Genomic DNA, 14,958 nt, shown 5'->3' with positions numbered 1-14,958 from the left:
TGCTTCATCCCTCACTCCCTCTCCCACCTGTGTCCCAGCGGTGCAGTAATGCAGCTGTATTAGTCCTTATGGAGCAGTTAAATCAAGGCAGTACTTCAAATGTGAAGCATTTTCTGGCACAAATCCAAATTTTCCCCTCCTCTGCTGGTGCTGGTTCACCATTCTCTTGTTTTTTTTTTATTTCTTGCTCTCTCTTAGATCTTAAATAACCTGCAAAGTTAAAGCTGGACTAGTTTATTTTGTACCCAAATGACAGCAAGGACATTTATGTTCACCAAAACGATCGGGTCTGTGTTGAACAATGTGCTCAAACAGCGCTGAGACAATCATTGAAAAATTAACAACCTTGAAAACAAGTTGTGTGATGAAGTCATTTAGTAAGCAAACACTCTCAAATGCAACAATCTTTTGCCCTTTCTCTTATATATCATGTAAACGGTATTTCTTTGTGTTTTGGGCTTTTTGACTGTCGCTCAAAACAATCAATTTAAAAACGTCATCTTGGGCTCTAAGAAGGGGGTGTGTGGCCTTGACCAACTGCCAATTTGCTCGTTTGAAAGCCATGATGGCTCTCTCTCTCATGGGGGGGCCAAATTCTCTGGGTGGGCAAAGCAGAGAAAGGGGAGGTAACCATGCTCCTTATGACCTCATAAGGAGAAGATTCCAGATCGGCCCACCTGAGCTTTCATTTTCTCAAAGGCAGAGCAGGATACCCAGGGCTCGGTTTACACCTATCACCATTTCTAGCCACTGGGGGCCATAGGCAGGCTGGGGGAACGCATATTAATGTTCCTCTTTCTTTGTGTTGGCGTTCTAAACTCCGGTGGATTTCTGAGGACTATGGTTAACTCCTCCTCAGATCTCTGCAGGGTAAATCCAGACAGCTAGCTAGACTATCTGTCCAATCAGAGTTTTCTGTTGCACGACTAAGACAACTTTTGAACGTACACATGTTCCACCAAAACAAGTTCCTTCCTGGGGCTATTTAGCAGAGGCACCGTCATTGCGCCCGGCGCTTAGCGCCACCCAAGACAATTGTGATTGGTTTAACAAATGCCAATAAACCAGAGCCCGTCTTTCTCCTATCGGAGTGCTGTGTGGACTAGCCAGACCCTCCTCTGTGATGATACTGTCGTTTCTCTTTGGAGATAAGCCTCAGATAAATCAATATGGAAAATAACAAGTTGCAGTTCCTAACACCAGATGTGAGAGGCAACAGATAACATTAATGCCTCATAAATGTTCTGTTTCTGTGACAGTTTGGATTTTTTGCTTTCTGGTTTTAATTCCTAACTTTTAGGTTTTATTTCCTAGCTTCCTGTGAGCAGAGCGATGACCACGCAGTGCAGCGAGTGGAGACGGGACTGTCTTCTCTACTGCTGCTCCTCCTCATTTTAGTTTCATTTTCGGATATAGAACGGGTGAAATTCTACATCAATTACTTTTCTGGTGTACCTTTGAAGACAGATTAAAATAAAGATGCGTAAATCTCTCTTTCAAAGACAAATGTGAGTATATTTCATCGGTTCAGAAGTAAATAACACAACTGCGTTGCCAGAAGTGCCGAGCAGATTGACTGAGGCAAACTCTGCTCTTGGCTAAATGAAGCGTTCAGCTCCAGCAGGCCATTTGGCAGGCAGCGCTTCTCCGTAAAACTTTGATGTCTCAAATTCATTTCCCTGAGATCTTCAGCGTCGGTGCCAAACAGATTAGAGCGTGCAGCACCAACGTAGACGCCGATGGCCTCGTAATCTGCAGACTACAGGGGAATAGCCCGAGGAAAATGTATCAGAGGCTTTTCTAAGGACAGCAGCAATCAATCCAAACAAAAACTGTTGGTTGGAAGCGTTACAATGGAAACCTAACCTGCTCCTTTTCAACTGCATCCAGAAACTAACTTCAACCTTTTTTTTTTAAGTTTGTTTCGTTTGTTTTGAAATGTTACATTTCAGTTGTTTTCTCACCGACACAAAATCAGATTTTGCTTCCGTTACTTTGCTTTATTAGTGTAAACTTATCACGGTGCAAATTATATCACAATCCAATGATGTACTGTATGCAGAAAGTGATTGTTTTCTAATCATAACCAAATTGACTACCACAGTAAATCGTCACTCATGAGCTATTTTACTATAATGGAAATCACAGCTCTTAATTATTTTGAAATCTACATGACTGTGAAGAACGTCTACGGTTATGAAGAAGGCCTTCTGATTGTATCTGATGGTCTTTTGGTTTTTTTTGGACTCCACTGCAGAGACTTTAGTTACGTGCACAAACACAAATGACCTTTCGCTCAAAGGCCAGTAGCCTCACACACACTGTACCAAACCACCACAGACGCTCACAGCTTCACAGTCTAACAAGCAAACATTACACTGCAGCCTCCCAAAACATAATTTATAATCAGACTCTGAATCAGATTAATTACCAAGTACAATGAACGAACAAGAATTAGCATCTTTCACATCAGAGTTATGCTGAGTTATGCCCCCCAGCCCAACATAATGACACCAGACCCAACACTCGTCTCTGGGAAAAATCCTCTGCTGCACAATAATTGATGTGCTTTGATTATTAATCTGAGAAGATTTTGATAATTAATTAATCATTTTAGAGTAAAAATTCCATAGTTTAATTCCAGCTTTTCTTTGTCATAAGTGACTTTAAACAGAATACTTTGGGGTTTTGGAGTCAATAATTGAGCAGGTTAATGGACAATGACATGAACTGAAGTTGCAGTCTTAGATGTTTTAAAAGCATGAGACGAGCATAACACGTTTTTGAATCTATCAGGATACACATAAACTGATGTTAGACTTGTTTCCCGTATAATTTTAAAGCAAAAAATAACTGCAAATATCCATTGCAGTGTTTCCCCTATTTTCATTCTGCAGCCACTGTCTGTGTTTAGTTCACGTCTGTAATAACAGTAGGACAGCAGAGTGTCAGTTTAACAGGTGAAATGAAGATAATGTGGTGGGTAGTCTACCGATTACAATCAGGCTTGGTCGTGAGCGACACGCTAACGTGCTGACAGATTTGACATTTTTGTGTTTTAAGCTAAGATACAAGTAGACCAGGGGCAGGGCTAAAAAGGGGGGCACGGGGTGGCAATCCCCCCCTCCCAAAAAAAAAATATGATTGCCCTCCCCTGGTGCCCCCCCAATCCAGTGGGCTAGAGTGCTGTCAATGTGAAAATTGTGATTTCTATTGGATCATAGTTCTGTCACTTGGCTGCCTGTTCTGCCAATCTTCCCAACCCTTGTCACATGACCAATTCATGTTTTCATGACGACTATCCAAAATTATGATACCGTGGAACCAGCACTGGAATTGTTTAAAAAAAGAAAAGTGGCAGACTGAGCCTGTAGAAAATGTGTATTTTTTTCAGATGTACAATTTGTTCAAAATGAAAACAAGTGAAACTAATAATGAATGTGATGTGTTTTATTTAGCGGAATTACATTGTGTTGTTCTATCCTATCCAATATTTCCTAGATTTCTAAACAGATTTTCTATGCTGTATTCTGATAAAATGTCCCACCCCTCAGTTTTGTGTGGAGTGAGCACTACACTCCATTTAAAAAGTAGACCTTTTTAATGCTACATTGCTTGTCAGCAACCAACAATACAGTAACTTAAGAGGCAATTTGGCCTTGTGTGCTCTGATTAATTTGGCATGCAGGTAACACACCAGTCATGGTTTCGTTTTCACGAAAACTCAACTCCTGGCATTTGCTCCTGACGTACTGACCATCTGGAATTTGGGCAAATGCAAGAAGGGCCGCCACCTGTATGGACCCCTATGGGCAACTACTGATAATTTGTAAGTTAATTTATGCATGTAGCCACAAATATTCAAGATTGTACTGCGACGAGGTGCGTGGAAAGATTTACTAGGAAGGCAGAGTTACTAATTTCCAAGCTAGGTTATTGACAAAACCGGTGTGTTGCAAATGCCAGGGCCGTTTTTTGATCCCAGTCCGTCACTGGCTTCTGGAGTTCTTCACCACGGTTATAAAAGAAGGAAATAACGGGAGTAACCGGCAAAACAAAGCGCTGTACGGTGGATCTAGTTTACGCCGATGAGAAGAGTGGTTCGTGTGGATTTCCAAAAATAAATAGCTAGGTAAAGAAACTTTGAAGTGTTAAATTTAAGAACGGAATTTGGTGTGGTGGTAGCACAGTGCAGAATTGGTAAGCCAGAGTGTAAGTGGTCATTAGGTCGCCTGACTCTGAGTGACAGTAATGACTGGGAAGCAGGCTGCATTTCCTCCAGGTGCAGCCGGGTAAATGTCCATCAAATGCGATCCATGATCCTGCTAGCTGCTTGGAGTCACACTTGTGAATCCGAACAGCTGTTTTACAGGATGCTGCTGTGGGCGTCATTTTAGTTAAAGATTCTTTCATTTCTTTTCCCCATAGTCTCCTCTTGTATCGCTGATGCTTCATTTCTCTTTTCTTCTCGTGTGATATAATGCATGCAAGCTTCATCTTACTAGTATGCTATCAAATTGATCGCAGTATATAATGAAACATTGTTGTCTTTGTTTCTTTGATTTGGGTTATTCATATATGTATGTATATAAAAATTTTACTTTTTCTGATTCGCTGACAGATTTGTCATGGTAGTTGGCGTAAATTAGACGTAACCTGCATCACAGTGATCACCGGCTAGTGTTTTTTTAGTTTTATTCACTACATATATCTGTCCTTCCCTCCTCCTGCTTCTCCTTTCGTCTTCCACGCCTCCTCCTTTTCTTATCTTTCCAGCTTTTTGCTTTATCTTATTCTCCCAGCAGCCCTCGCTGTTCTCTCCTCGACATACCCTCCGCCCTGTGGTTTTGAGCTTCGATCAGTCTCTCGGTTTTGTTCCTCTCCTTCGTTCCCTCTTCAATATTTCCCCCTCTCTAATTTTTTTTTTTGAGAGCCCTTAGCTTCCCTCTGTGTCTCTCTCACCCTCTCCTTTCTCCCCCGTGGCTCCAGCAGGAAGCTCCATCAACTCCAGAGGTCTCTGGTGTGCGTGCATGTGCGTGTGGTTGACTTGCTTGTGTATGTGTGTATGAGTTTGTATGTGCCTCCATGCGTGTGGGTGTGTTGTGAGGAGTAAATGGCCTCCAGGATCCCCTGGGTTGCATCTCAAATGTACTCACAGAGAGCCGAGTCATGACTAAGACTGCATGCCTTTCATTAACACTGAGAGAGAGAGAGAGAGAGAGAGAGAGAGAGAGAGAGAGAGAGAGAGAGAGAGAGAGAGAGAGAGCGAGCATGTCTAATAAGTTGAATCACTCACTCTCAGAAATGTTGTCCTTCACCCAAAGTACTGGGTCAGGCCTGAAAAATGTGTCATGAAACGTGTACATGTATGTGCGTTATGTGTGTACACAAGTATTTATTTGTGGGTGTTGGTCAACTCAAGTGTTCAGCAATCATCAGACAACTTTTGATAAACTCTGATTATATCATCTTCTACGATTATAATACTAAACAGTTTGAAAGGAGGAGGACCTCCTTCATGTGATACTCTTACACTGTCATACATTGCCAGTCTGTCATTTTTAAACTACATTTAGTAGACATTTTCTGTTGTGATTTTCCCTGCTGTGTAAACACCCTTTTCCCTCTGTGTTACCCAGAGTGTGTTTAGAGACAATCTCTGGGAAACGGGTCTGAATGTGTTGGTTTCATCTTTGGGTTTTAGAGGCTGCCCTCGCCAGAAAAAAACAGCAGCATTGTTGTTTATTCAAGAAAAATAGATTCATGTTAAGCAGCAAAGTCTAAAGTAGTTGGGTTAGAAAAAAACGTGTACAGTAAAGACCCCGTGAAGGCAAACAAAAAGCATTACATCCCTTCCACTATGTGTCACGATGGCCAGATGTGTCAAGTTTGATGTTCAGTCATTGTTTTTACACAGCATTTAGTGTACATTCTTTCGGTTTAGACAGTAGCAGCATTTTAGAGATTATATACTTGTTTGAAGTTTTTTTTCTTCTTTCCAAATGGATACAAAGCATTCTGGAATCAAGCCTTTTAGCTCAACAGTCGGTTCTTTTACTAAACAAATCGATTGCTTGGATCGACTTCTGGTACGGAGCTGTCATTTCTAGTCCCTTGATGTAAAGTACAACATCTCCCAACCGTATCTTCTACCACTGAAGAGTGACGGCGACTCCCCCTCCCCTCCCCTCCCCTCCCCACCGCCTCCACCCCCACCCCCACCCCCACCCTCTGCCTAGAAGGGTTTATTGATATTGATTTGGATGGAAGGCTTCAGTCTCCATTGAAGGGAGTACGAAGGCTGAGGTATTTTTAGGCGCCGACGAGTCTTTTCAGCGGGGGCGGGACCTGGCAGAGAGCACCAAATCAATGCGGACGGCATCGATGAGGATGTCGAGCCTATATGTTGAGAATACAATACAAAAGAAATATTGGCTCTTAGTGCGAAGAAGACCGATAAGTGAGTCCAGGCTGCTGTATTGATTTCAGCTGTTAAATCCACTTCAATCAGCCTTTCATCAAAAGGGACATGAAAGAGAGGTGGTGGGCTAAAGGAGGATTTTTAAGCTTTGAGCAATGATGAAAGTGTAGAAACATCAAGATTATTCTCTCTTGAAACAATCTTGGAGTGATATTCAACTACAAATTTTTCTACATAAGCACCCTCATCTTGACTTCGCCTGTATGTAGCTGAAGTAGGACTTATTTCAAAAACGTATATATTAGTGCTGTCAAACGATTAAATTATTTAATCGCGATTAATCATAGTTAACTCGCAATTAATCGCACATTTTTATCTATTCTAAATGTCCCTTGATTTCTTTTTGTCCCATTATTTTTTTTCTCATTTTAATGCTCTTATCAACATGGAAAAGTGGATCGGCTTGCTTTGTGCTTTTGTCGCCCGGCTTTGACGAGGGGGCGGAGAATTCGCATCAGCTGTGTCCTGTGTGCTTGGCCATCAAGTGGTATTTCAGACTGGACGTGCGGCGATGATAGCTCAGTTCACAACGACAAAACACACAGATCACTTTGGTGTTGTCAATGGAACCATTTGGCAACTTTTTAAAAGTAAACTTTCCATTCAGAATCTTATTGGCATCCATTTCGGCGTCTCGCACTCGCCATCCACTCAAAAAGTAACGTTAGCCTTCTACTCTTTGGCCGGCTCGCAAGCCCAAACAAGTGTGTGCGGCGTGCCTGTTGTTTGCGGTCTATCTAGATCCGGTGTGGTGTTGTAGTTTTTCTAACATTACTAGTTGTTGCAACAGCATGTGAAAAAAACGACTACGTTAATCTTGCGATAAAAAAATGTACACCGTTAAAATGGGTTTGCGTTAACGCCGTTAATAACGCGTTTAACTGACAGCACTAATATATATATATATATATATATATATATATATATCTCAGTGCTGTCAGTCAGCACTAATATATATATATATCTCAGTGCTGTCAGTTAAACGCATAGTTTAACAATTGTATTTCATTCCCATGCATGCAGTCCACAATGATGAGAGTGTAGAAAGCTCAAGATTATTCCCTCTTGAAACAATCTTGGAGTGATATTCAACAACTTAAGCCTTTTTGTACATAAGCACCCTCATCTTGACTTGTATTGAATTTGTAGCTGAAGTTGGACTAATTTCAAAAACACTTGACTTTAAGTATTTTAGTGTCTCCTGCATTGTTTTGGATCCAACAGGGGCTGTGAGGAAGAAAAGCAGCATTTTATCTCAGTTCTCACCACGAGATATTACAGATGTACTGTAGGTTATAATTTGTGTTAACACGGGGGAGGCCTCTCCTTTCATGGCCACTTAAATCTAATACCCTTCAACCTCCCAGACCTCGCTGACTCACACAGGTCATGCTCCCCCTGTGCCAAGGCAAAGTGTGGATAATTGATCTAATTTTAGCCGGGCAGTGTTATTACTGGACAGAGATTTCGTTTTCACTCACGCTAATGATGTGATAAAAGATGGTGATTCCAAGAAACGTGAGAAGTCGGAGGACGTTTACATGCATGCTGCTGTCCTGATTATGAGTCATATACTGTTTTTGTTGATATTTGGGATAGGATCATCACATGGAACACAATGTCACGAAGTAGTTGAGAGACGTTTACACAAAGGAGACACAATTAAACAAACAAGTAAATAACTAAGTGTAAAAATGAGCTAAATCAGCAGTGAGAGCAGGGCATGTAGGGCTGACATGATTAGTTAAAAATTAATAATGACAATCTATCAATTGTTCAAATCATTAACGCAGAAACAAATGCCAAAGATTAGGTGCTTCGAGATTCTCAAATGTGAGGATTTGCTGCTTTTTTTCAGTTTTGTGTCATTATAAGTTGATAGTGGTCATTCCAAACAAGTAACGTGAAGATGTGGACGTTTGCTAACTAAACAACGCACCCATTCATCCAAAAGACAGGTGCTGTGTTAGGTGTTGAATGCTGCCAAATCAAAACGGGAGAGCATACGCGGTGGATGCCAGCTGGAAGCGAGACAGAAAATGAGCTAATGGGCGAGCTTTTATAACCTTCAGGGCCCACAGGCTGACCAGGTGAACCACAACAGCGGACAACCCTCCCAAAGCTTATGAATCATACCAGGAGCAACAAGGACAGCTCAGCAGACAGAGTGGGAGATAAAAGAGTTCTTCGTACTATATATCTCTGATTAAACTTCTCAAAGTTTCTGATCAGTGTCTGCTGCCTGTACCGGGTTGGTCATCTAAATAAGGGTGTCACCTCTGTAACGTCTTAATTAGGGCTGCACAATTAATCGCGATTTTATTGAAACCGCAATATGGACTAGTGCAATATCCAAATCGCAGGGGGGGGGGGGTGCAATATTTGTGAAAGACAATGTATCAAACCACTCTGAATTAAGTCCTGTGGTGCTGCAGAGACGTCCCGGCCTACAAATCGCATCCTACAGACTAAAGAAAATAATCTTAGTTTGGTACAGATCCTCGCAAAAAATCCCACTATAATCATTTTAATTTCTTTTAATTTTAATATATTTCAATGAAAGTGAGAATAATGATACAAAAATGATCATTCCCTCCAATATCGTGAATCATTCAAACATCAGTCAAATGAATCGCAATTAGAAATGTTCCTCGTATCGTGCAGTCCTAGTCTTAATGATCAAAAACTGTCGAGAATGAACCCACTTTGGTATATTTGTTGTAGTTTAACGCTGGATTCTGCCAGCAATGGAACATAAGCATGGCAAACAATACTCATACAATCTTTTCTACACACAACAGGCATTAGACTTTCACTTTCAATGCAAAATGCTGAGGCTCAAACCCAGGCAGAAGAATAAAAAAATAAAGAAAGTCAATGCAATTAAACCAGAAAAAAACAAAAACAACATGTATGGCTTGCTCTCCCACTTGCAGACAATATTAAGTAAATTCACCAAGACATTTTATATTTATTTATAGCCAAGTTTTTAGGGTAAGTCAAGCAATAACTTTATTTTTGACTGTGAATACTGTATATCATTAACCATGCAATTAGTTTTTCTGCTTATACTACTCCTCTTTTTTTTAATAGACCAGCTCACAATTCAGGAATATCAAACCAACGATAAGGACTCATCTGGGTTTGATGCTTACAATGTACAAACAGAAACAGGATTCTCCCTAAATGGATTACTATTGTCCACATAAACACACTCATTCTTTCTTTTTCTAACCTCTTGATCTTTGGTTGCTTCTACTTCACTTCCTCTTCCAACTTTACCTTCTTGGTTTGAGAATCCAACCATTGACCTTAGACTCAAAATCCAAACCGCTTTACTGTCTGAGCCACCACTGAAGCCGACTCGTTATCTCTCCACCGCTAACACACACACACACCACATTAATCCTGGGGTCATTTTTCTCCAGACTGAGTAGAAAGATCCATCTCTCTACACCATCTATAATAAAAGGGCTGCTCAGTCACTGTGACAGAAATAATGTCTTCACATTTGACAAAAGCATACTTAAAAGTACGTGGCCTGGCAAGTTTCATGGACTTTCTCTTTCTCTCTGTCTGGCTTCTATCTGTTATCCCCATGAAATACATGTAAAGGACGACAAAGATAACAAAGCACACAGCTGTGCTAAAACACAAAGTATTTCTACATATCTCAGTCTAAAATCAAACTGAAACTGTATTAAACTCAGGCCACCCATTTACTTTGTCCGTGACAACTTTGACTGTTTACTTTGCACTGCATTACACAGCAGCATGTGTGCACCAGCAGCCAACGCTGGCCAGCAAAAAGTAAACAAGGAAGAGAGAAACAACATCCAATGTAGCATCGAAACGCTACGAGAACAAGAGACCCGAGGGACAAGGACAAACGGAAATGACTGTGATAACTTAACACTATTAAATTGAAATAATTGTACCTCTGCATTAAAAGACAGCTAACAACATGATTCTTCAGTTCCTACTGCTACAATAAGTAATTCAACTGTGAAGAAATTACTAATTACTAATTATTAGGGGATTTCAATAGCCATTCTACAAAAAAAAACACATAGTATCAAACGATGTTATAGATTCAAATTTACTTTATTTTTCTGAATAAATTATTGCTTGCGTAATGGTCAGTGTGCGGGATTTTCTCTCAACAATTTTTGATCTGTTACCTTTGATCATATCCTACGCACCTGCCCGACCAAAGAGGTGTGCAAAAAAACGTGCACCTCTCAAAAACTGTAACTACACATCGCGGCGTCTTCTATTTTCACGATTACAATTATGTGTATCTATGTACAGTGCCTTGCGAAAGTATTCGGCCCCCTTGAACGTTTCGACCTTTTGCCACATTTCAGGCCTCAAACATAAAGATATAAAACTGTAATTTTTTGTGAAGAATCAACAACAAGTGGGACACAATCATGAAGTGGAACGAAATTCATTGGCTATTTCAAACTTTTTTAACAAATAAAAAACTGAAAAAGTGGGCGTGCAAAATTATTCAGCCCCCTTACTTTCAGTGCAGCAAACTCTCTCCAGAAGTTCAGTGAGGATCTCTGAATGATCCAATGTTGACCTAAATGACTAATGATGATAAATAGAATCCAGCTGTGTGTAATCAAGTCTCCGTATAAATGCACCTGCTCTGTGATAGTCTCAGAGGTCCGTGTAAAGCGCAGAGAGCATCATGAAGAACAAGGAACACACCAGGCAGGTCCGAGATACTGTTGTGGAGAAGTTTAAAGCCGGTTTGGATACAAAAAGATTTCCCCAAGCTTTAAACATCCCAAGGAGCACTGTGCAAGCGATAATATTGAAATGGAAGGAGTATCAGACCACTACAAATCTACGAGGACCCGGCCGTCCCTCTAAACTTTCAGCTCATACAAGGAGAAGACTGATCAGAGATGCAGCCAAGAGGCCCATGATCACTCTGGATGAACTGCAGAGATCTACAGCTGAGGTGGGAGACTCTGTCCATAGGACAAAATCAGTCGATGTACTGCACAAATCTGGCCTTTATGGAAGAGTGGCAAGAAGAAAGCCATTTCTTAAAGATATCCATAAAAAGTGTCGTTTAAAGTTTGCCAAAAGCCACCTGGGAGACACACCAAACATGTGGAAGAAGGTGCTGTGGTCAGATGAAACCAAAATCGAACTTTTTGGCAACAATGCAAAACGTTATGTTTGCCGTAAAAGAAACACAGCTCATCACCCTGAACACACCATCCCCACTGTCAAACATGGTGGTGGCAGCATCATGGTTTGGGCCTGCTTTTCTTCAGCAGGGACAGGGAAGATGGTTAAAATTGATGGGAAGATGGATGGAGCCAAATACAGGACCATTCTGGAAGAAAACCTGATGGAGTCTGCAAAAGACCTAAGACTGGGACGGAGATTTGTCTTCCAACAAGACAATGATCCAAAACATAAAGCAAAATCTACAATGGAATGGTTCACAAATAAACATATCCAGGTGTTAGAATGGCCAAGTCAAAGTCCAGACCTGAATCCAATCGAGAATCTGTGGAAAGAACTGAAAACTGCTGTTCACAAACGCTCTCCATCCAACCTCACTGAGCTCGAGCTGTTTTGCAAGGAGGAATGGGCAAAAATGTCAGTCTCTCGATGTGCAAAACTGATAGAGACATACCCCAAGCGACTTACAGCTGTAATCGCAGCAAAAGGTGGCGCTACAAAGTATTAACTTAAGGGGGCTAAATAATTTTGCACGCCCAATATTTCAGTTTTTTATTTGTTTAAAAGGTTTGAAATATCCAATAAATTTCGTTCCACTTCATGATTGTGTCCCACTTGTTGTTGATTCTTCACAAAAAATTACAGTTTTATATCTTTATGTTTGAGGCCTGAAATGTGGCAAAAGGTCGAAAAGTTCAAGGGGGCCGAATACTTTCGCAAGGCACTGTATATGTGTACTAGTTTGCATGTGCTTTTGTTTCTACTGTCAGAGCACTTTTCTAAACTATTGTTTGTAAAGGCGCTATACAAATAAAGTTTTTTATTATTATAATTAAATGTGCTTTCACAGGCTGCAATGAATAACCTCATTTACTTTGAAAGTCAGACTCAAAGTCATGTAAAAGAAGAAAGAGAAAATCTTCAGGTTCTGGCTGGTCAACGTTCAACGGGCCCGTTTTCCATTTTTTTCTTACCACTGCATTATTAAAATAGCACTCTATTACGTCTGATAATAACTAACAGAGTGGCTTACCCTTTTCATCACCCTCAAATATTTCAGAATCATCTCTGGCCTTCATGACTCACACCGGTTGTGCCCTCTGTGTGCCAAAGCTTGGCGTGGATAATGAATCTAATTTTAGCATGGTGTGTTTGAGTCCGAGTGTGTGAGAGAGAGAAATAGTGGACAGCGTTGTCATTTTCCCCCAGCGAGCGTGTTGAGGGCTGCATCAGTTTGACAAACTGTTATCTCCTTCTTCCTCTCTCTGTCAGTGTCCCTCGCTCACTCCTCTATCTTCCGGTTTCTCCTTCCCTCGCTCGCCCTCTCCTATCATGGATGGTTGAGACAAAGCAATTGGGCATTCTGGGCTGATATTTTGTGTCTTCTTGCATGGAAACCTGTAGCTACTTAAGCACCTGTGATAATGACATTATCTTTAATTCATCTCTCTCTGTTTTTGTTCTCTCTCTCTCTCTTTGTCTCTCCAGCAGTGGATGCGGTGCCAGTACAGAAAGATGGAGATCAGGTAAAATGCTAATATCTTTTCTTTTTTTAATGCCTCCATCGTTTCTGCAATCTATTTTCCCATTTTGCTGAAAGCCACTGTGACAGAATACAAAAGACACCACTGCCGGTGTCCTCAGCTCTCCTCTTCCATCTGTCCAGTCTCCAGACAGAAATGGCAGTGTGTGAGAGTGTCATTTCTTGCCTCCTCAAATCTTTTAGAGGTGAGAAAAAGAAGCGCAGTCACTCACCGCTGTCAGACGGGCCAGGCCTCGACTTAAAAGAAAGGACGCCCAGATCTAAACATTGAAAAAGGATTAATGATTCACGCGTGGAGAGTGTATTGTCTCTGTACTGCAGCACGTTGTAATTTAGCTGAATTGAAGGGAAAATTGAAAGTCTGTTTATTGTGAAATCTGATAAACTGCCTCACGTGACGTCACTTGAGTCGGTGCGGTTGGGGCTGAAGACAAAAAAATTGAAAATAAAAGAAATCTGGAGGGTGTGGAAATGGAAAGAAGTGAGCTTACCAGAGCTCTGTAATCTGCTTCTCATCCCGGCTGCAGATTCAAGTCTACATTAGCAGCTGCTAGCATGACACACCTGACTCTCTGAGTGAACTGTGGGTAATGTAGGAAAAGACGATGGTTCTGCTGCATACATCTTTTGGTCCATTGTTTAATTTGAGGGTGTTTAGGATGCTCACACCTTTTTTTATATTTATAGTCCCCCAATTTTAAGACAATGCACCAGGACAATCTTTGTAACACAGACAAGGCAGCCAAAGTGTTATTGGCCAAACAAGCGGGATGCTTTTGACTGGCTGTTGTACAGGTCTGGCCGAGCATCACAAGGGATGTCTGTGAGTCGACAGTCTGACTGAAATATTAAATATGATGGGGAGTCCTGGTGGCTGAGTGGTTAAGGCACACACCATATAACCGCAATGTTCCTGCCTTCGATCTGTTAAATGTCAGACCCGTCTCTTTACCCCCTCATCTGTCTTTATACAACCAACTGTCTAATCAAGGCAAGAATTTCCTTTAACATAATTTTATAACTATATATGAAGACAAATTGGATCTTAATTTGTCCAAGAATGACAATTATGTTAAAGGTGCTGTAGGTAGGATTGCGAAGATCATGGACTTAGCCAAAAAAATTGAACATCGACAACTTCTCAGTCCCTCCCCCCTTTCTGCTAAAGCCCAAACGGTCTCCTAAGCCCCTCCCCCCACAAGGGAGAATTAATGCGTGTGCATGAGCAGGGATTGACACACAGTTAGACACCCCCCCCCCCCCGTTCCTGATTGGTGCATCTGAACAGGGAGACTTGGATTTTTGCAAATCGCACTACAGGCTGTAGGTGGTGCCAGAGGGAGCCAGATATTTTTTTAAATTACCCGTTTCATGTAGTCCAGCTTAATTAGGGACTCTACATCAGCCGAGGTGTTAATAGTTGTCTGTCTGCATGTGTCAGCCCTGTCATTGCTTGGCAACCTGTCCAAGGTGTAGCCTGTCTCTCACCCAATGAGAGCAGGGAAAGGCTAAGGCACGATGAGCAGGTATAGATAGCGCACGGAAGGGTGTGTAATTACTTTCGGCCCAGGACAGTTGGGGCTAAAAAGGGCTACAGTTCCTTCACTGTTTACCTGATGTAAATGTGAATACCATCAACTTAAAAGATGAAAGTCAGCACTTGTCTTTACCCTCATTGTTTTACGTTAAATACAATGTGCTGCAGTACAGAGAAGACACAACA

General features: G+C 41.3%; 1 protein-coding gene and 1 long non-coding RNA gene across 6 annotated transcripts in view; one reads left to right on the top strand and one right to left on the bottom strand.

Moving 5' to 3' along the window:
- The window catches only part of LOC120570848 (protein FAM131B-like), a 64,317-nt gene that overhangs the window by 23,457 nt on the left and 25,902 nt on the right, over positions 1-14,958 (top strand). For 3 of the 4 annotated variants that reach the window (XM_039819443.1, XM_039819442.1, XM_039819440.1), the window contains exon 2: positions 13,181-13,218. Coding sequence is in view for 3 of the 4 variants with exons in the window: in XM_039819442.1 (XP_039675376.1) it covers positions 13,181-13,218 (38 nt within the window). In the remaining variant the exon portion in view is untranslated. The remainder of the gene's footprint in view (positions 1-13,180; positions 13,219-14,958) is intronic. The other variant, XM_039819441.1, reaches the window with a different exon arrangement.
- LOC120570850 overlaps positions 1-14,958 on the bottom strand; it is a 44,425-nt gene that overhangs the window by 12,612 nt on the left and 16,855 nt on the right. The gene's annotated exons all lie outside the window — the stretch shown is intronic.

The sequence above is a fragment of the Perca fluviatilis genome, chromosome 13 (genome assembly GCF_010015445.1).
Source record: "Perca fluviatilis chromosome 13, GENO_Pfluv_1.0, whole genome shotgun sequence".
NCBI classification, from domain to species: Eukaryota; Metazoa; Chordata; class Actinopteri; order Perciformes; family Percidae; genus Perca; species Perca fluviatilis.
This window is presented reverse-complemented; position numbering and strand designations above follow the sequence as displayed.